The following is a 22,989-nucleotide window of genomic DNA, read 5'->3' on the forward strand; positions in this document are numbered from 1 at the left end:
ATATATAAAGAATTATAGTTTTAAAATCTATAAAAAGTAAAAAATATACAGTCAGAAGATCTAACTCTTATTCAAATCTTTAATATAAAATTGTAAACATTTATTTACACAAAGGAAATGTGTATAACAAAATTTTGAGCACCCTTTTCAATTGGATCGTGGTTTTTGGAAGGCAGTGGATGTTGCACAGTGACACTCTCACCTTGCCTGCCCAACCAAAACCGCAGTTTATAAATAAAGCCATGGGCGGCCGGCTGGGTTCAGTTCAGGGGAGATTTGTTTTATTGCTCTGAAGCTGCAGCAAATGGAAAGCCCGAGTGCAGACACAGACAGTGACACATTACAGGGCACCAGGRCAGAGCCCAGCCCTGCCCATGCACCCATGGACATCAAAACCGTATTTTCACTGCCATTGAACTGTTCCAACCTCGTTCCAGTGGCACCGCATTCCCAACGGTCCGACTGCGCTCCGTGCACAGGGTCCCAAGACAGGAGCAAGGGTTGTTTGGATCCTGTTCACACACAGAGACCAATGGGCATTTTAAGCCAGTTTGTCTAGAATCACACCTTATTTTACTCCAACAGTACCATGAAAAGGTCCTGTCATCAAACCCAGATACCTTCCTGAACAAACCCTCTGGTCAAGCAGAGCAATATCCACCTTAGCTTCCAGAAACAGTGGMGGAAAGAGAACATCTGCCATTTTCCTGGACATTTTGCTGGATTGCCTTTTTGGTAGTAATAATGCAAGCAGCAGATGTTCTTTTCCTCCAATTAAGAAATCACAACTGGATGGATTGTATTTTTACATATTCAGAACGAAGTCTGTGTGCAAAATCTACTGGAAAACAGAGCAGATTTCACAACCAAAACAGGGAGAAAGAGAAGCTGAATCCTACTACCCTGTTATTTCTGTCAAGTGTTTGTAARGGGGAGAAATAAACAGTGACATGGAACGATGTCACTTGAAATTGAGGTCCCAAGCACCCCTGACAGGAAGGGAAGGCACACTGGTGCAAAGTTAACCCTTAAAAATRAAAATACAGCAAACACTCCTTCCCCTGCCATTGCTAGTTAATATCTATACTCTTCTAATGACACTTACCTTGGACCAGTTTTTGGTTTAACTTAATAGTAAACCAAACTCACTAGCTCTTTTCTTAGATTGCCAGTATAAGAAAAGCTAGCATCAGTTATTTGCATCTCAACTACTTAATCTAGAAAATATCAGAAGTGTCAACAACCAAAGACACCAACACCTTCATCTTTCCATCCAAAGACAATCTTTATGTTAACTTTTCAAAAGCTCTACGAGGGATTAAGCCTGCTTCAGCGAAGTTTTCTTCACTGCTCAAAGGTGGGATCCACTGATCAATGCACATCTTTCATCAACAGTTCAACATGATAAAACAGCAAAKCTGATCGACAGAGCGGAATTCATCCACACTAGCTAAGTGTGCTGGACAAACCATGTTCCATGCATATTTGGAAAGGGTTAAGTATTAGTGTTAAAAAAGCAGTTTTCAAAAGTGCAAATTGTCTCATAAAGGAGCTGCAGATACAGTAAAATGTTTTCCTTCTCTGAAACCAATGATATCTTTCACTTCCCTTCACCCCCTCTGGAAAAAACCCTCTCACAATTCTGCAATACAGAAAACTCCTAGAGAAGCCAGTCTGTGTTGAAGGAAATTGCTTTTAAATCACAACGCTGGGTTTGGTTAGACAGTTTAAAGGAGTTTTTCAAGAAAATGGATTTAGAAAGGGAAGAGGTATTTGTGCATTTAAAACAAAAGCTTTCAACTTTATTTTAATTTTAAAATAAAGGTTAAGGCAAGGTGGTTTGTTGGTGGATAAGAGATTTTTTTGGTAGAGAGTAAGGACTTTGGAACATTGACTGTTTCCATTGTGTTTTTTGTCCTTTCTGGGACCAATCCCAACATATGGGTAAGAGGTCTCCTTAGACTGAGCTGAAGAACCAGCATCTGCTTCAAGGGATATTAAAAAAAGTAAATCCACCAGTCTATAGAAAGATTATCAAACTTGTAACCCAGTATTAAAAAAACAAAGCATTTAAAGGGGAAGACTTCCATATTGAAGCAACCCTGATACAAGTATTCTCCCAGGCTGCCTGTGCTATTATTGCTAATAAGGACTTTCCACCTCCCAGCCAAATTATTTTTTTCCTCATTTTTATCCTGAAGTGACAAAGTCTTGTGCTCATTGCTAATTTCGGGGGATGAACAGATCTCAAAGAAACAAACAAAGAAAACAGATGAACTGTCATGAAGCAAAGCCTTCGTTTAAATACAACTACCTTTGGAAATAAGTTATGAAKAAACAGGTGCAAAGTAAATGGCTTTACAATTCATGTTAAACCTACTATAGTTTAAAAGTTCTCCCGTAAGAAATTTCCCCTTTAAACACAGCAAGGTACAAGCCAAGAACTGTGCCTCTCTACAACAGAGTGCAAACTGCAGCTTAAAAGACTACAATCTATGAAGATGACTATCTAGACTAACTGGCCAAGTTTTAATACTTTGTCTCATCTATTACCAGCATCTAGAAATATTTACTGTGAAATATCACTTGCTTACTGAAAGTACAGGCACATGCTTCAGCAATGGGGAAAAGAAACAATTCCAAACACTTTGCAAGCATACTCAGGTGCATACAGCCTCTTCTCAAATAAAAAGTCCGAAGTTTGATAGACAGTACTATAACAGCATGTCAAGCTATGAACAAATAATTATTGCAAGTAATAGCTGCAGACTAAGCTCTACACACAATTTGTGCAACTATTTGCTTTCTTTCTGCACTATTTCTGTGGAATTTTTGTTTCGTTTTTAAATAATTAAAAAATTTAGTCTTAGAACACTGCAAGTGAGATTTCTGGAAGGCTGGCAAGGACACAGTATGTTTTGACCTGTTCCAAGTGTGCAACTCCTCAGAGACCGCAGACCAAGCGCACTCCTCCTGCAGACCTGCTTGGTGCRCCGTGACCACGTGTCAATTCTCACTGAGAAGCAACTCCAGTCTTTTTCCCAACCATTTACCTCTAATGCCTGCAAATCTCCTCAATGCCACAGGTTTTTTGGTCCAAGAGTTGTTTGTATCTCATGAAATAATTAAAAAAGTAGAACCCCCACCCCCGGCCCCATTTTAATGAGTTCCTAACAACTCATCCAAATCGTTCATCCACTCCTCTGAAGTCCTGTTTTTCAGCAAAGAGTCTATCAGATCTGTGTCACCAGTTAAGTTCTGAAGTCCATTATTGCCTGACTGGCTGCTGTAGGCGAAAGGCAGTTCCTGACTGGTTGTCCTCACAGGGTACCCTTGGCTACAGTGCAGGTTTCCTCTGTTGGGAATTTGYTGATTTGGGTTCTGGTTGAAAGCATTCAGATCTGGAACAGTCTGGTTCATGCCAGGCAAGACTTGCTGTGAGGGTACCTGCTGCTGTGTGGGTGGGTTTGTCCGCGGCTGCGCTCCCAAAGAGGACGACAACATCTGCCCGGAGACAGCYGCGTTCATCGAGGTCATGGGTCTGCTGGTGCTTAGGCTTACCTGAGGCATTCCCTGGGCAAACTGCTGGTTGGACATCTTTAGATGTGTTTGCTGCATGTGGAAGGAGGAGTTGGCAGTAAATGGTCCTAAGCCACTGTTTGCTTGTGTCTGGTTGTTAATGTTAGGGATACCTTGGTGTTGCCAAGATGGATTTTGAGCCCCCATAGCTGCTGGTACTCTTGCCATCTGTGGCTTAGATAAGGTTGGATTCAGTGCACCTTTGTTGTGCTGCTGAGAAATACTTGAGTTTGGTAAGGTGTTCTGCCCATAGCCAGCAGGAACGGCAGTGCCCTGGCCCAAGCTGCCCTGTCTCTGCATTGGTGTCTGTCCATTGGCACTTGGAGTGGCGTGCTGGGGAACCATCTGGGTCATCCCCGAGGCCAGGGGGTTGTATAAACCCCCCCGCTGCACATTCTGCATGCTGGGGTACTGAGACACYCCCCGGTCCTGCTGACTGGAGCCCGACTGGAGTGGAGCAACAGGAGTGTGTCCCATCTGAATCAAGTTCTGGCTCTGAGGAAACATCCGTGGGCTACCAGAGCTGGACTGTCCTAAATTACTGACCCCAGGCATGGCCGAAGATGACCCTGAAATACAAAGAAATATTTTGTACATGAAATACCACAGGTTCAACCAGAGCCAAGCCAGGCTTGGAGACACAATCATCCAGAATGGAAGTGCAGCTAGATYTGTATAAACTGACAAGCAACACACAGAGAGGCAGGAGTTTAATTAAAGAGCTTAAACTATTGCTCCAGTTCGCACCTCCACCTTGATCTCAAACACAGATGGGCCAATGTCCTAAAAAACTCTGAATATCAGTTCTAGGAGTTCAGCACCATTAAYGTTTAAAAAAATTATAACTTTAAAGGCAGGACTCTGATATTTCTTTGAGAACAAAGGTAAACACATGTACTTTGAAGTGCATGCACAATTTCTTAAGCTGTTAAAAAATACCTCTTACTGCACAAACACACAATGTCAGTCATTCAATGCATACCGAGTGTATCTCTTATCATACAATTGTAGGGTTGCCAGTTGGGCATTTTCCCAATTCCAGRAGTATCTTCTATTTATCTAATATAGAAATATCTAATTCAGAAATTTTTGGTCAAGTATCTTCTGGATTTCCACAGTGAAACACTCACTGTGYCAATATGCAATGCTGATAACCAAGCAATGTGATTTGAAAAATAACTTCTCAGCAAACCAAACAGAATTCTTTGTTATCACAAATTCTGAGTTTAAAAGTTCCTTCCTGTAGAAGAATCAGCTCCCTACTTGAAGTAAAAAAAGCAGAAAAGCTCTGTAATTGTGGTGCATATAACACCCTCCATACTCCTTACCGTCGACCAGGGAAAGTAAGCTGCAGAATTTTTTTCGTATTTTATGATACCTGAGGAGTACTCACTCTCCATTATTATTATTATTATTATTATTATTATATTTGAAATAAAACAGAATTATCAAAAATACATTCAGATAGTATTCAAATTACACTGAATGAATTATCAACAAAGCATAAAAACACTAGTGTTGGGGGAATGAATAGGTGGTGGAAGAGTCKTACTGTAAAAATTTTTACAGTGAAGAGATGATACACATATCAGGATTTAAGGTGCAACAAACAGTTACAATCATCATTACAATGAAAAAATAATTTTAATAGTACTGATGTCCATTACAGAAAAACGTRCTCTAACAGTTGTATGCCTATCTTTCTGCAGAAAAGTGGCAAGTGAAAAGAATTTCAATGCCATATTTGAAGGATGCTACTGATCCCTATGTTAGCCCACAATCCTTTTGTATTGGCATCAAGTTTTTTCACTTAAGTAACAAAACCCAGTTGTAGCTGCACTCAACACCGCACAGGCACAAACACTGTCAGGGCGAGGGTATTACATTTCCATTTGCATCTTTTYCCTTCAGTATTTATTTCTGCAGAAACATGAAGAGTAAGGAAACAAAATTAWGGGAATTAGCACTTTTTTTGTACTCCACGTTTATGAAAAAAAGACAAGTGGCTTCTTGATGCCCCATCAAGTAACAGCTTTTAAAGATAAAAAGATGAGTTTTTCCTGTTCTCTAGTTCTTCTACACTTTTGAAGCTATTATAGATGAACAGTTACAACATCTTTTATTTATCACCGTTAACACACTACAGACACTTTAAGCTGCTTCTCATACAAAAAAATCCACAGAGGACACTTAACATGTAATGAAGAGAATTCGATCTACACTCCCTTTTAAAGGTAGCAGGGATAAGGATGTTAGAGAATTTTAAAACTCATCCTAAAGATGAGAGAAATAAYACACCACTTATTTTTCTTTAATGAGGGCCTGTGATAGATACAGGCAATAGTGATGTCAAGACTTCAGAAAAAATACTGATTTCTAATGTATCAAATTTAGAGAATTTCCAACCTGCACAACAAAACAGTAGTATTAAAGAGGCCTGTAGAACAATGAAGACACTTAAGAATTTTACTCATTTCCCAAACAACATTAAGAATCAGAAGCTTTACTTGTCCCAGATACCTGCGACAGAGGAAGCTGTTAATTTGCAACTGAATCAGGGCACAGGTCAAAAGCTTTTAAGGCAGAATGACATGGGAAAGCCCGGTAATAAATTAATTAAAAGCTATCCGATCAGGAAATTTGAAAACACCTTGTGTTTTACTCCTGATATTTTTGCCTGCCATTATTTCAATTGCCATGTTTACTCACCTGGGAACTGTCCAACCTGCTGCTGGTATGGATTTTGTGGCTGATCCTGATACTGGGGAGGAGGCCGTGTCAGGTGCCGCTGCAGCTGCTGCTCCTGCTGCTGTCGCTGTTTCTCCTAAGGAAGGTCCAATGCAAGACAATTTGAAAACACATCAAGCTTTTTCCAAGGACTATCTTGGATAAAAAAAAATCGATGTGCATACAGGGTAATCACAGGGGCTTCTGCAGCCCTAAAGACACTTTAGACCTTTGTTCTCAAGGCTCAAAAMCAGTCAATTTAATCTGATGAGTAACAAGACCAGGATCTCAGAGACAACAACTTGCACTACAGAAGTTATAACAGGGCATCTCTGAAGCCTTTCAWACACCAAAAATCTGGGGTTTTAGTCTCCTAACCAGTAACATGATCAACAAGCATTTTTAACAATACAGACTAAAGACAAAAAGAGATACAGGTACAAAAAGAGCAAAAGTGAAYATGTATTAAAAAGAAAATCACACATACTTTTTTACTCTATCCTCCCAAATMAATTCATTTTAGACCCCTCTTTAGAAATCAATAAAAGTTAGAAGTACCAAAAATATTACACAGAAAAGTAAAAACTGAACATGTAAATATCTTCTCRTCCTTGTATGCAAACATGAAAAAATATACACAAACCCACATTCTCACGTATCACAGGTCTTCCTAAGAAGATCATGGAAAACTGCAGAACTATGTCCATAACAGAAATCATACAAATTTTGTAACCATTGTTTAAGACAACTTTCTTAACAATGCACTCATCAGCTGAAACAAACCCTACCTGTGACTCAAAATAATTACGCTTCTTTGAAAGCATATTCAACCCCTACTCTTTTTATGATAAACCCATTTGAAAAATAAACCAAGCAAGTTTTCTATTAGGAAASTTCAGGGGAAAATTAAAGTCTTGAAGGGAATGTAGATGCAGTTCGGTGTTAACTGCTGCTTTTACAGTATGCAATGTATCTGGCACAAGTGCACAGCCACCTACATATCCAAAATTTAGACAGAGCAGAGCAGACAAAAATTCCCTTCCAAAAGCATTGGGGTAAAGCCAGGAGAGGAGACTGGTGCAATGTAACAAACAGAAGATACACATCGMTACCACCCTTCCCAAACTTCTCCAGCTGTGAAGCTGTTGAGACATGCAGAGGAATGAAGAGGGCAGGCTGCTTGACAGAGGACCTGCTGCTTGCAGGACCAGTCAGACCTGAAAAAGGCTGACCACGGAAGCCAATAAGAGATGCCATAGCTCTGAGAGAAACCAAGAACTGCAGAACCTGGCTTGGGGAAAAAAAAAATACAAAGAATACCAAGTGAAGAGACAACTTCAGAGGGGCAGGGAATGGCACTGAAGCTACCTGAAACTACAAAACTCCTGCAAAGTAGAGATCAACAGGTCCATAAACATTTTTGTGAAACTCCAACCAGTATCATGTCTATCCACAGAAACACATATCAAATCAGAATGCTAATTACACCTAGCTTGACAAGGCAGCAYACGGCTAATAAATGTGGCAAATGCAGTATCTAAAGCTGTTCAGCTCCAAAGCAAAGCCACTCCTTATTTGGGACCAGAGTCCCAGCATTACCATACAAAGAAGATGGAAATTACAGAAGTTAGTTATTACCATAACTAGAACATGAAGTATTTTGTAACACTGATATTTACTGCAGCAACATGTGCAGGCAAAGCAGAAGCAAATCAATAGGAAAAAAATTTCAGTGCTGTGCTTGAGATCCACTACTTATCATCTCCCCACTGTTCAGACATCTGACACCTGTCAGATCCGTTATTGACCTAAGGAAACCTACTGGGCCACAGTTCTAAGAGAGCTCTGATATTCACCATCACCAGAGATGCAAAGCACAAGCAGGAGATCACCCTGTATTTCCCTTCTCCCCACCTCTTCTCAAAGAATACCTTTTGTTAACATTTTGGGAGAGYAATGATTACCCTCCTTGACATTTGATATTAACATAAAAGTCACCAAAGGCTGATTGATTCACTAAAAAGTATTCTAAGATCACATAACTCATAGAGAAAATGTGATTTTATTGATGATTTGGGCATTCGCTGTCTTTCAGTCTTTGATAAAATAATTCCCTCACAGTATTCCCTTAGTCCAAATCGTTTTAATCCAAATATCAAAAACATCTTTACCAACACTCAAACACTGCYAACCACACTATTATTTTTATCTACACTGGTTCCAGAACTCAAGGGGTTTTTCTGTCACTTTATTGAGTCCTCAATTTTAATAGGAYGTTTCCAGGTGATACAAAAGCCATTGGTTAGGACTTGGCACAGCCACAGCTCCACAATTCTGGTGCCTCTACTACAACCGTCCCTGCAAAATGGGCTTTCACACATTTTCAGTTGAGAGGAGACTGTATCATCTTCTTTCTTAAAGCTTCTGATGGGCAGATGATTCAGGGAGACCTTAGAGCACCTTCCAGTACATAAAGGGGGCTTACAAGAAGGCCAGAGAGGGACTTTTTGATAAGGCATGCAGWGATASGGAGAAGGGCCTCAAGCTGAAGKAAGTTAGATTTAGATTAGRTATTAGGAAGAAATTATTTAYTGTGAGGGTAGTGTGGGCCCTGGCACAGGTTGCCCAGAGAAGCTGGGGCTGCACCATCCCTGGAAGTGTTTCAAGGCCAGGTTGGACAGGGTTTGCAGCAACCTGATCTAGTGGAAGGTCTCCCTGCAGAGGGACTGGAACTAAGATGACTTCTAAAGTAATTTCCAACCAAACCAYTCYGTGATTTTAAAACATCAAATACTATTTCATGCACCAAAGCAAATCAGCACAAATTAAAAAAAACAGACTGCTGGCCCCTCTCACCTGTTCTGCCAGCAAATGCTGCTGCCTCTGTTCCATTAGGAATTGCTGCTTCTGTTGCTCCATGAGGAGGTGCTTTTGTTGCTGCTCTCTCTGCTTCTGCTGGTCCATCAGCATTTGCTGTTGCTTCATCAGTGCTGCTTGCTGCTGATAAGCTGAGTTGCTGTGGTTACCTGCCATGGTGACATTTGGAGCCTGGGCACCCACCCCAGGGCCCGGGACAGAAACAGGAACACGAGGAACAGTAGRAGTGGGGTTCTGATCCTACAGAACACAAGAAATGTAATACAAGTTACAGAAATGCAGTAACTTCTTCACTTGTGAAGCTTTTTATGGAAGTTCAGCTAATTAAAGACAGCCAAACACCCATCTATACTGTGCCAGACACAGAAGTGCCAGTTTGGAGTTAAGGTCAGAAGTTCCACAACATTTAGGAATAGAGGCTTTTAACTTCAGTCTCAAAGTACTTCCCAAATTCCAGCTCAAACAGGTGAGTATAGCCCTATGTGCTTATTCTCAGGCAATTACAAACAGCACTTCAAATGCCCCAGCTTTGGTTTACTTTGGTAGCAGCTTTTCAAAAAAATATTTATWTAAATACTGCCTCTATTGTTAACATTTAATTCTGCAAGTGTTTATATCTCCGATCCTAAAGTTGATTTTTTTTTAGTATCAGAGAATTTACTATTTGCAGGCGAAGGGAAGAAGGCTTCCACTGGTCAAAATAGGTCTTAAAATATCTTTCCAGCCATCACCATACTTCACACACAAAAACACTACTAGAGATCAGTCTGATATTATTAGTTTTTCTTAAGTCTGCATTTTTTATGAGACTGGAACTTGGAATAAGGAAAAATAACATGGAACAATTATCATTCAGGATTTGATACTGCCCTCTTAGTACCAGCAAATCCCTTTGAAATTTGACAGTTTTCATCCTTTTAAAGMACAGTTCAGCCTCATCTCTAATTACATGAACAAATGCTATGTTCAAGTTAAGAATTCAGCTAACGGGCTTGGCTGTTTATTCTCTCTTTGCAGTTTCATAAGAAAACATGAGTCAAATATAAGGAATGCTGTGCTAAGATGTTCTATGTGCAAGCTTTTGAGAAATTCTCCAGCTTTCATCAGTATTTCTGTTAGTTCAGTGCAAGTGTGGCAGTGCAGATACGAGGTCACCCTCATGTTTTTCACTGAGGGGGAGATGTGACACACACAATCGTCTCTACCCTTCTTCTTCTTCCATAAAAATGTTGTTAGACTGTTACTTCTGCCAGCTTTCAAAGAGATTCATTTCTGCGTTTTATGAAGCACACATTTATCTCAAATTTTTATTTGTACAGCAGTGTGGTCTTTATCACAGACTAATCAGAGCTTTTTCACAGGTTTTTTGTTTTGTTGAGGAAACGTACCACTRGAGTTGGATCTCAGCTTTTGCTGGAGGAGCTTTAATCCTTGTAACAGATACCTTTTTTCCAAAAAGCCCTCTTGTATGTGCATTGCAAGTATGCATTACAGAATCCCAATGAGTCTATACTTCCACCCACTACAGAAATTTTCATCTGCAGCATACCTGTAGTAACAGTTATATACAAGGCAAAGGAGCACCATCTGGAATTTTCTGTTACAGGAAAACCTGAAGCATATGCTTCAAGCAAACAAACATTACTATTATTCATTCTTAATTACATGTTTCTCTCTTATGCCATGCTTCCCCAATGCCCGGAGACTTAACCAATAAAAATCCTCAGAAYTGAAAGGCCCCAAGGAACACCAAGAAAAAAGGAATGCAGCCCCCACTTCCACCTCTCTGCAAAAACAGGTCTTTTTATACTAAGCCAACTCTTGACACAAGTAAGGACTAAAAACAAGGTAAAGAAATCAAAGCTTCTTTGAGAACACTGTTTAACACTACAGCTTCATGTGAGTTATTTTTAGTCAAAACTTTACAAAGCATCTATTTATCTTTGTGGAAGCTTCTGTGAAGCACAACATAGTTTGTTGCCCACAAATTATATTAAGCTGGAAATCACACGTTATATGACCTAGAACACAGTATTAAAAACTGTCCCCAGTGGAAAAAAGACCTCATGATACTTGTCTTAGATTCTTGTATATGGGATTTTCCTCTTTAAAATCAATGAAAACATTTGAAACTATACCAAGAAACCTGTACTCCAGCCTTACCTACCCAACAAGTTTAAATCTGCTACTGAACAAAGGTAATTCAGGACATTCACCTGACCATGTGGCAGTCGGTAGGCAATGTTTCCAGACTTGGGTTTCAAMAGGATCATCCCATTTTGGTCGTCACTCACGTGGGAGAGCGGTGGCTGCTGGCGCTGCTGGATGTATGCCAGCATGGGAGTCTTGTTCTGCCCAGGCACTGCCACCCCCTGCTCACAYTCTGCTTTGTAATGGGAAAGAGGTTTGGTGTTCCCATAGTCCAGCATAGAGCCTTGACTATTCACAGGGTTCTGGTTCAAGCTGTTTTGCTGATGACCCAAWATGTTCACATGGTAATTGCCTCCAGCTCTTGGCGAGCTTTTATTTCCCAAATTAGGCATCATRAGTTTCTGATTGTTGAAGTCTGGCTGATAAACTGATGGGCTAGTGGGATTTTCCATGGTATATGGGACAGCCAGTGGACTGTGGGAAGGCCCAGGCTGTTGCCACGTGGACATCTGATTTGTTTGGTGGACTTGTGAAGCTTGTTGCTGGTTCTGCAACATCTGATCCCTCTTCTGCTTGGCAGCAATCTGCTGAAGTTGATGAGCAGAAGACATTTCTTTGGCACTTCCTGCACACTTCCCAGGTAACAAAACAGGCCTCTGGACRTTCTGAGAGTGGTTTGATGCCTGCATCATGGGCTGATTAGGATTTTCAGTCATTGACTGACTGGAAGGTGGGAACATAGCCTGAGAACTACCAACCGTTGTAGAAGCGGCACTTACAGGTACAGAAGMAGCACCAATAAATGCTGAACCTGAAGAAGTGGATCTAACCTGGGGAGATCCCAGCTGTTCTTGTTCAAAGGGTGCTGGGGAAAACTCAGTCTTTATGTTAATATCTTGTGGCAATGGAGTCTGTGCAGCTGAATTTGAAGAATCTGCATCTTTCTTGTCTTCGAAGTCATCATTAAAGAGATCCTTCATGTCTTCATCGGGCACTGATCTATTGAGCTCCTCAATAAGTTCCTTCCATTCTTGCTCATTTAAATTAAGATCAGGCATCAGGTTATTCTGAGATATAGAACCCCCTGCTACAGGATTCATACAGGGAAGCTCATCTACGGGCTCCTGCTTCAGCTCTTTGTTCAAACTCAGAGGAAATGAGTCATCAGCATCACCACCTCCATTCATCTGCAGGCTGGAATCTGGAAGACACTTCTTGCTGATGCCATCCAGCCCCATTGGATGTTTCCCATTAAGTTGTAAGGTATCTCCAGTGACAGATTTCTTGTCAAGATGATGGAGTGGAGACACAGGGGGCATTCCATTGGAAGAACCACTCACTCCAAGACCATCATCACGACGCAGTTTCTTGGACACAGAAAACACATCACCATAGCCATTCTGCTGGTCTCCATTCTGAGGGGAAGCAGCACTATCAAGCTTTCTTTTCACAGTCTCATGGAGCTGCTGAAAAAGAAAAGGAATATTTCAGTTATGTACTTCTATGTTACACAGACCTAGATTTTTATTTCTTACCATAACACCGTCTAGCTCCGAATAAAACATTTTAAGAAAAAAAAATCTAAGGTTGCATCTTTGTTTCGGTAACATTTTGCTGCACAAGTCATTATGAGATGAATTCCTCACTATAATCTCAATRAAAATTTTCAATAAACATGTACCACTTGAGAGATCACTCTTTCGGATAAAACTAAAAGYTACCATATACTCTGGAAACAACAAAAAGTTGAGAAATGGCTGTGAACTGGAATATGATTTTTCCTACTCAAAATAAGAAAAACATTGAAGAATATTAAGAATCAAATTTTAGATGAGAATAAAAATCTGTATTTTTTTTGATCTATGTACATGCACGGTATAATTGTTCCATGAGACTCTTTTATAAAGCAGTCTCACATTTAAATATTTAGAAAAAACGACTGATTCTCTTGTGATAATAACTTTTAGAGAAGAACAGTGTATATAATTTTTGTACACAATCACACTTTTGGCACTGAAGCAAAACCAATTTGTCACTTAGCGACCATTGCTTCACACTTGTGGAAAATGCAATTCAGAGTTCAGCCAGTTCTATCACAGAAGAGCATGTTCATTCCTTTCCTCCTTTCTCCTGAAGTATTTGCCAGCTGCTCCGACCACCAGAGCCCCAGGCAGCTCAACAGTTGGCCTCTCACAGCTGGTGAAGCACAGATTCTTTTTCTCGTGGTGCCACCTAGAAGCGACCAGTGGCTACAGCAGCAACCTCACAGCCAGAGCCTGAGTGCCTTTGTTCAACTGCCAGCTTTCTTTCAAGCATAAAGTTCTTTCTATTGACCTCAAAAACATCTGAAAACAGAATTCCTGCACACATCAAAGATGACTATAAACTTTTCCTTCCCTCGGGTGCATCTGTAAAAAAAGTTGAGCTTTGCTGGTGCTGAACACTCCACCAACGCAGACAAACCTGTAGGGCAGAGATGCTGTTCCAACAGCGCAGGGAGCTTAAAGAGGGAACMCTGTCATCGGCTCCTGACTTGGGTGAGATACCCTGGTACATCTCAGCAGGACACGAGAGGAATCCCCACCAAGAGCACCCATCTGAGGCATGGGATCACTGAACAAAACCTCTCTCAGACAGCAGGAAAGSAGATCATCAAACCAACATCAAGACCAGTATGATTCTTTCCATATTACCTGCAATCTTCACACAGCAGTCCACTAACCCCTGGGGAAAACTGTMTCATCCAAGGAAAAACAGGAAACCTCAAGATCTCAGTATTCAAGCAAGAGGTTGTRTGTAGGGCCAGCATAAATTATCAGAAGAATTTTACACACTTGCCTGGTCAACAGCATTCTTTGATTTGCAGACAGAAGGACTGGTTCATGGTTAATCACTGCTATTTTTTTAAGTCTATAGTTGGCTAATCTTTGGGGGAAAAAAACCCAGACCATCTGTTTAATGCTTGCACAGGTAACAGCAAAAAATCCCCACTATTTGTTTAATGATTGCATAGGTAATAGGAAAGTCTTATTTTTATCTGCAGGACAGATTCCAGCTTCCCTGGAGGATGTGATCTTCTAGACAGCTCATGGAAACAGCAGCAGAGTAGCAAGATCAGCAGAAGACTGAGTAGGATGAGGTGAGGTGTACATTTGGAGAAGAGGCTGGAACTTGACATCTCTTAATCTGAACATTAGGTCTTCTACTCAGAGTAGCAGCTCTCTAGTGAATTTTTCAAATACCAACTTGAAAGAATAATGGAAATTTACTTTTTTTTTTGTAAAAAGGCAAAACAGCAGAGAGCAAAGAAGTTCAACTCTATCACAACATTTGGCTTTCAGCAAGTTTCCCATTGTTTACTTAATACTCCCACTGGGAAAACTGAAGCTCAAGGTGGATGAGTAACTTGCCTAAGGTTATATGATGAGTCAAATTACTCAAAGTTTGGGAATGGGTCCTCCTTAATTCCACATAGTTAGGGAAAAACCCACTCCCTGAAAACTTACGTAAAAGTAGTTAACTTTGTTTTGTGAGCTACACTCCCTGCAGTCTAGAAAAAGATACAGACCCCTAATATCCASCACAAGAACTTTCATATCTCTATGGGTTTTAACAGTCATAACACTCAGATATCTGATTCTTTGAGACATTTTGACTGTAGTTGCCCAAGACAAAATCCTCCTTTCACCTAAAACTGTATTCCTTTGGTGAAAARAGGGAGATTAAGTTCCTCCCCAGTTTGTCTGTGTCTATCCAAATAATCTGGTCTGAGAGGGAAAAATAACAAGCTGCATGTGAGATACAAGTCAGACTGCAAGCTATCTACATATCAAGCTGCTCCAAAAGAGTTCTCAAGGCAAGAAAAACCTGTTCTCTTCTGCCAAAACTCAGAAAAAACCCAACCAACACACTCGTGAAGTAAAGCATAGCTTGCTACTCACTAAGAAAATCCCTTCAGCTTTAATTTTCCTGTTCATTATTATCCTGTAAGACACAGTGGTCCTCTGGTACGCTGGCAATGGTTTCCTTAGCAGAATCAATCAATTTTATTTAAAACACTGAGYCAAACATTTCCACTGTCACAAGATGAGATACAGAAGTGTATTCTCATTTTCTCAGACTATTCAATTCTCCAACAAAAGATCAACTTCTGAGATCACTGCTATCTAGCTATGCCTAAAAATACTTCCCAAAGGCATTTATCTGAAGTATTTATACCAATATAGGAACAATGCAAGGCAGAGGATGTGAGCAGGCCTCGGTCCTTTGGTCGAGGACATGATACAGAGTTTGTCAAAGAGCCACTGAGGGGCCACAGGCTGCATCTCCTCCAGGTCACATCACCTGAGCTGCATTTTATTCACATGAGCAGAACACACAGTCCTCAACGTGGTCATAAACATTTCCTTGGCAGGAGCAACATGCCCAACTGTGGGCTCCTCATGCACRGAATCCAAACTGACAAAACCCAGGTGCATCCATGACAACAAAAGGTGTCCAACACAGCAGCCTCTGGCCATGTAACTCCCACACCGACAAGGACACAGGCCCACAAGCCAGAGATGGATGCGTGCCCAGGSAAATGACAAGGCTTCCAGCAGAAAACAGACAGCACATAGAGCATTTTGATATATACAATCTCTATCTTAAATCCACCGGTTTTACCACACTGATGCTCAGCCCTGCGGTCTCACTGCAGGGGCAAATTGACTCACTCSGTAAAAGCTGTCCAAAAACTACTACTGAAGCTCAACAAGAAAACTGAAAAGCTTCACAACTTAATCTACTGCTTGTCTGTTAACACTGACAGAGTTCAAAACTTCAGAGGCCACAGCAATGCTCTCTTACTGCCTTGGTGGCAAGAGGCATGAATCACTGATCAAAACAGTGGTACAAAGTTGTTCTGCTTGTTTTTGTTGGTTTTTTTGGTTCAGGTTTTTTTGTTTGTTTGTTTGTTTGGTGTTTGCTATTTTGGTGTGGACTCAATATTCATGACTAGATTTAGATAATCATCTGAAACGAATGACATTTCAATGAATTAGAACTTAACCTGCATGAAAGTTTAGTTCACATTGTTTGCTTTAAGTCCTTTACCATTCAGAATTTTTAAACATAAAGTCCTTTTGCACAAATCCAATACTTTGCTATACTTCGAATCCTGTAACTGAAGACAGTTTAAATATATATATATATATATATATATATATATATATATAACTGTATGCATGCCTCATTAAGAAAAACCTCAAAACAACAAAACCAATGAAATACCTAGTGAACATGGCAGAAATGAAACATTAAAAAATGTCGTCCTCATACTGTGCCTTTCAGGCTCTGTATAGTATTCTTATTTAGTTTTTTTTAAAGAATCTCTTAGAGAGATTAAAATATTCTTACAGGATTCAGCAGAGCTTTAATATTTTGTATTTTATTTCAAATTAATTTACCATTTCAATCTCAGAATTAAGTCTACAAAGAGCTGTCCTGATGTACCAGCAAGAGAAATATAATGCTGGACATTTCAAATGAAAAAATGCTGCATTAGTCTATAAGCATAATTAAAAACTAGCTCAARTATGGCTCCTAACAGTCTCACCTAGAAGGGGAAACAATACTAGAAAAGATCCATTTTTTCTGCCATGGAAGTGGCAGCATTGCAGCACAGATAAGCTCCCATGAACAGGAGTTTACAGCAGGTACTCTATAGACACTGATTCTGCTCTCCTGCCTGGGCAAGGACAGAAGCAATGAAGATGACATCTGCTTAAGCTGGAACAACAACACAAATCCCAGAAATTGTAGTGCATGAATTTTGGATAGAAAACATAACATTTTGACTACACACCATAGTAAGAACTCCCCATATACTGCACATCTACCYATAGCTTCCAAAGTTGCACTCCCCCCGCAAGGAAAGCATTTTATTACCCAATGTGTTCCTGCATTCCACTGTGCTGTCAGAACCAAACTGCTGGACTCATTTTAATTTTTACTTTAATTCCAGCAGACTTTTGTATTTGGGTGACTGCCTGCTGGAGTGAAGAAGGGCTGTGGATAGGCATGTCTATAAATATCCCAAGCCTGCATTAGTCACAAGGGGCAGCTTCTGCTACAGGAATTGTTCTGCTGAATCAAAAAAACTGCTGTGCCTTCAGCTGCAATGCCAGATCCTCCACCTCACTTGAACTTAAACAGMAGCAGCAGCAGCTCAGTCACTCCCAGATCCTTACAACTTAGGAAACATCACTGCATATCTAACTCATCTGGTAAGGGAAATGTTTCAAACATTAAACAATACCTCACAGAAAATTAAAAGCAGACAAAGAAAAACCTGTCTGAGTTGTTGGGCAACAAACTATCAGACTTGTCAGCWAAAACAAACAATGGTGGCAAGACTATGCTGCACCATAGTTATATATAAATAACATGTAAATAATTTTCTATTTTTGTGGTAAAACATAATTTCACAATTTAACACTTCTATACCATAGCTTACACAAAAATTAGGTCTTCTGAACTGTGTACCAGTCTGAGCTTTGTTAAAGAAATGTCATTAATGCTTGTCAGTACACTCCACGCAATCTATAACTTTTAATTTACTATTTTTGGTCTTTCAGCCAAGAAACACTGCATTGCTCTCCTCAGACTTACATTTAATTTAAAACTTTTTACCTGGTGCCTTTGCTTCATGTAGAGTTTAACTAATATTAATGTAAAAACATTTATCACTCCCAAATAAATGCTGCTCTTCAGCTTTAACACAAAGCATTCCCAAGGCAGGCCACTGACTAGACCTTCCATGCTCATTCCAGAAATACTATTTGTGGTTTTGCGGCACTCCTAGACAAAGCAAGCTCTCTGCACAACAACTGCTCTCAGGTGGGGAAAAAAACAGTAAGAAACAGGGAGCAGCTCTCCTTCCAAGACACCACATCATAAAACAAGAGTGGAGATGAAAATACAGATCTTGCCATTCTCCTCATTCACATGTCAATGAAATGCCTTCTGTTCAGCTCAGCCGTATACCGCCTTAGAGTCTGTCACAGAAATACAATGAAGTCAACCTTTCTCCTGCAGAGAATAAAAATGTTCTAGAAGACAAGCCCCATTGCTTCCCAACTTCCCTGTTTCTCAAAAATGTAATATTAACACAACAATCATATTATCCAAACATCACGCATCTGYTGAACACAGCCTTAATAATGCCACGTTAAACAACAGAAACGGGAACGAGATGTCAACATTTGAATTTCCCATTAAAAAATGGTCTGGAAGTTTTTTTAAAGTAGGAAGGTATTAAGTTTTTCAACATTTTCCTCAAATGAGGGAGAGGCCTACATGATGCACAAATAATCCATGATATTTCTGTACCAGTACTATATTATCTCAGTCTCTATAGCTCAAATTTTACAGCTTCTTAGTAAGAAAACAAGAAAGAATCTACCCTTTACTTCTGCTTGTAAGCAAGATCCATCCAACTTCAAGATCTAAACCAGAGAAAACACTAATTGAAGAGAAAATATCCAATTTTGTTCATGTGACAAATCATACAAAATCATACAAATCACACAAATCATACACTAAGAGTGCCACCCTATCCCCTGTGACTACTGTAGATTAACAAAAGATGCTCTGCAGCACAGCACCTGGCAGTGCCCACACTCAAGGCAATGCAACTTCATGCCCTACTACTACAAGACCTCTGATATTAGATCACAAAGCCCTCACTTTTACAGGAACTGCTCTCTCTTTCAGGGACCAGAATAAATGCTTCATAAAAGTTCAACACAAAGTACCAATTTCCAAGAGCAGATTCAYATGAGCTTCACAGAAAAATCTGGATTGTCACAGCAGCAATAGCTGATATAATGCATGGTGCATTGAGCTAGCAGCATTCTTTGGAAAGGAATGCGTCCAGGATGTTTTAAAACAAGATAATTTTGGTGTTCATCCAAACTTTATTGAATACTGGAAATCGACCCCACGGTCCCACATGCTCGGTCTTGATAATGGCAACATGATGGGTAGAGGTAAAATACCAACCTAGAGAGGGACTTTCGGGCCAGAGGAATTAAATTAGCAGCAGAGGTGTTGTTGTTATTGTGTTTTCTTCCAAGACTTGAATTACTAAGCAAACCAACTTTATACCCCCGGTAACAAGGTGATGAATCAGTAGCTGCAATTAAGCTCAGTCATGGATCCTAGGAAGGAAACAGCAGRCCAGCCCGAGGAAGAGTCATTCATACACTAAAACCCTCTTCTGTTGTGTAAATTGGCCACTGGCAGCAGCTTCCTGTACAAGGGCTTTCCCAGATGTGCAGTGCACTTCAGAACCTGCTGCTTTTGAGAGCCCTCATTATAATGGATGCTAATTAGATCAAATCCACATCCAAAGTGATTTAAGAAAAACAACACCWATGAATTAGAGACATCTTTCTTTTAGAAGATCAATATGAAGTTGTGTGGTGGCAGTTTAGGAAACATGATTTGACATGCTAAAGAACTCTGAGTGTAACAAAAATACACATTATTAAGGGGTAGAGCCCCATATGCAAAAAGCCTGGGAGCTCAGCAGGAAATAAAAAGAACACCCACCAAGTCTTCAGACAATAAAATACAAGTTTGAGTAATTTTTGTTTTGACACAAGTTTACCTTCAAGATCAGTCTGCTAAACAACAGCTAATTGTAAAGTTTTACAGAATCAGTGTCAGGAATGCAAGAAGTTTCCTCTCTTCCTCAAGTACTCTTCTGTAGCAGCCCTCTGAAGTGCTCTAACTGTGTCACAAGGACCTCASTCTTCTCAACAAGTCAGCAAGTCCTCGAGTCTCATAGGTGTATTAGCAAGAACAGAAATAATTCAGCTAACTAACACTTTCAGTTCATCGTGTAAATACTATAAACTGCACCCAGGCTGCCTAGTGCTGGTTACAGTAAAGATGACATTGATACAGCCCAAGTTTCAGTATTTCACATGATGTCCTGGACACCCAGTATACAACTCAACTGTGATTCTACTTTAAAAACAGCAAATGAGGTCCAAGACAGACAGAAGTACATTCTCCTTTCTTTATAATCAAATCAAATAGACAGAGCACTTTAAAAATATGATTTATTCTCTATAACAACCTGGAAATGTCTTGGGTTAATCCACTGTCCCCTTTTAAAGACACTCACAGTGGTACTGAATCATTTTCATGCAGGTCACCATTTAAAAAGACCTGGTTTTAAGACAGACAGGTATTAGGACAGGCAGCCTTTAAGAGGTTATCCTACTAACCTACATTACTGACACATTAGCACACAGCAGTATATTTAAAGGGCCCAGAATAAGTTAAGYAATAGCTATCTTGATATACAAACAGGCCTGTGTGAATATGTCCCGACAACCAGAAGTGCTRGAGATGCCAGAGAAACATTAAGATTTTGAGCTAAGCCAGTTTTTAATGGGTGGAGTGGGATTCTCATAGTGCTCACACCCACTAGAGTGGCAAACAAGCAGCTGCCTTTCCACTGAAATTCTTTCCAATATGCACCAGAATTAACAGACACATTATTTGTCTGAAAACTCCCCCACTCAGTAATAAACATATCCTTATCAAACTCCACAAAACCCTGACACCCCAAATAAAAAACGTAAGCAAGCAAACAAAAATACAAACGCACCACAGTATTAATGCCCCTCTGACAGTTTCTGCAGGAGCATTTAAGGTGAATTAGCCAGAAATATGATTCACAAAATACTCTGAATGATTTAAGCATCACAGAAATCCTGCTACTAYCCCTACTCCACCATGCTGCAGCTTTTATGTACTCTTCCAGCGCGCAGAGGTGACGAGTGAAAACAAAACAGCCCTTATCGGCTGCGAAGTTGTAACAGAGCAGAGTACTCTGCAAAGCAGCCCCGACCCCCGCCCTCGCACCGCARGGCCACCACATCAGCCGCGAGAGCTTGTTTTCCTTCCCCCATCCAGCTCCAGACGAGAGGTCCCGGTGCCAGCCGGACACRACCGCCAGTCCCTCCCCGGCCCCAGCACCCGGCCCCGGGCGGCGCTTACCGCGATCAGGGCGCTGCTGCGGCCGTGCTGCTGCTCTCCGCTCGCCGCCTCGACGTCCAGCCCGTTGGCTCCGCTCCGCTCGGCGCTCCCCGCGGCGGCGGCGGGCGGAGGGGGCGCGGGCGGCGGCGGCGCCGGGGGCGGCTGCCGGTGCTTGCCGGCCCGTTTGGCCTTGGCCTGCAGGCAGCGCTGGTGCAGGGCGAAGGTCTGCTGGCGCTCCAGCTCCAGGCGCTCCGGGGACACGGCCTGGTAGCGGGACTCGCAGGCGCTGTGGTGCCGCCGGCAGAGCTCGATGCGCCGGCGGAGCCGCTCCATCACCGCGCTGTGCCGCGGCACCACGAACTCCGCCATGGGGCAGGGGGGCAGCACCATGGGCCGGGAGACGAGGGGGCGGCCGCGCCGCTCACGGGCTGCTCGCTCCGGCGCCCGCCATGGCGGGGCCTCCGCCGCCCCTCCCGCCGGCCTTACCTGCGCTCCCCGCCGGGATCACCCCGGGTCCTCCCCCCGCCCCGGCCCGGCGCCCGCTCCGCTCCCCTCCGCCCCACTTCCTCCTTCTGCCCCGAGCCCGGCGCCGCTCCGCTACCCCGCTCTCGCTCAGCCCTGCCCGCCCTGCGGTGCCCGGCGGAGCCCGCCGCTCTCCCCCGCCGTCGCCCTCAGGTGCGGGCCGGCCCAGACCCCCGGCCCCCCATTGTTGTCCGCGCCGCCGCCATCTTGAAATTGTTTTCCCCCTCCAGAGCCGAGTTGAGAATAAATGGGCGGAGCTTCCTGGGTGGGGGCTACGTCACGGCGCGCGGCGCGTCACGAGCCGTGATGGGCACCGCTCCCGGCCAATAGGAGGGCGCAGAGGCGAGAATTCAGCAGCGGAGGCGATCTGGAGGCGGGGCTCGGCGCGGTTAAAAAGAACAGGTAGGGAAGGGGCGGGGCGGCCGAGGCGCAGCCAATCAGGATAGCGGGTGGCGGAGCCACGAGTGATTGACAGGGAGGGCGGGCATTGTCCCGGCTGGAGCGTCCTCCCCGTGGCCCGGGCAGCGCCGGCTCTCGGCAGCCCGGGCTCTGCTTCGCCTTGCACAACCGCTGCTTTTGGGACAAAATGCGAGTTTCCTGGTGCCCGAGTGACAAAAAAATGGAAGACAGGCACAGCTCACCTCACCTCACCTCACAGCACACCTACCTGTGAGAGGTAATGAAGAGTGATGGAGCTTTGCTAATTAGACAAAGAAAGGCAAACAGATTTAAGTCTCTTTATTGATTAGTTTTTACATTTTTTTCAAGTTGCTTCTACAAGTACCTGTTTGAAATGAAATCACAGTAGTTGTGTCCAGCACCAATAAAAAAAAAAACAACGAAACAAAACAAAAAACCAATCAACCAAAAACCCCTTTTACAAACCATGGGGCAAGATAGTAATTAACCATCAGTTTGGGATGGGCAGAGCAGTCGCACATTTGTATGCACAGCYGCAGTGGAGGAGCTGAGTTTGTGAGGAAGGAGTAAGGAAAGAGCAAAAGAAAAGCATGGACATATAAGAGTAGTCAGCACTTGCAAGAAACCCTCCTCAGGCCTAGGACTCAAATCTTAGACATTCATAATGCATTTGAGAAG

General features: G+C 42.0%; 1 protein-coding gene across 2 annotated transcripts; it reads right to left on the reverse strand.

Annotated features, from left to right (window-relative positions):
* Window positions 1-61: 61 nt before the first annotated feature.
* Window positions 62-22,141, reverse strand: MAML1 (mastermind like transcriptional coactivator 1). Of its 2 annotated transcripts, none has more exons than XM_057376046.1 (5): window positions 21,391-22,141; window positions 11,400-12,797; window positions 9,163-9,423; window positions 6,289-6,403; window positions 62-4,148 (listed from the first exon to the last, which is right to left on the reverse strand). In XM_057376046.1, the coding sequence occupies exons 1-5, from the start codon at window positions 21,757-21,759 to the stop codon at window positions 3,160-3,162; spliced, it is 3,132 nt and encodes a 1,043-aa protein (XP_057232029.1). In that variant the 5' UTR covers window positions 21,760-22,141; the 3' UTR covers window positions 62-3,159. The 2 variants fall into 2 exon arrangements, with proteins under 2 accessions (XP_057232029.1, XP_057232028.1); XM_057376045.1 differs by having other exon boundaries at window positions 11,400-12,800.
* Window positions 22,142-22,989: the final 848 nt, after the last annotated feature.

Source organism: Malurus melanocephalus, unplaced genomic scaffold (genome assembly GCF_030028575.1).
Source record: "Malurus melanocephalus ecotype Western Australia unplaced genomic scaffold, MMel_1.1 scaffold_269, whole genome shotgun sequence".
Lineage (NCBI taxonomy): Eukaryota > Metazoa > Chordata > Aves > Passeriformes > Maluridae > Malurus > Malurus melanocephalus.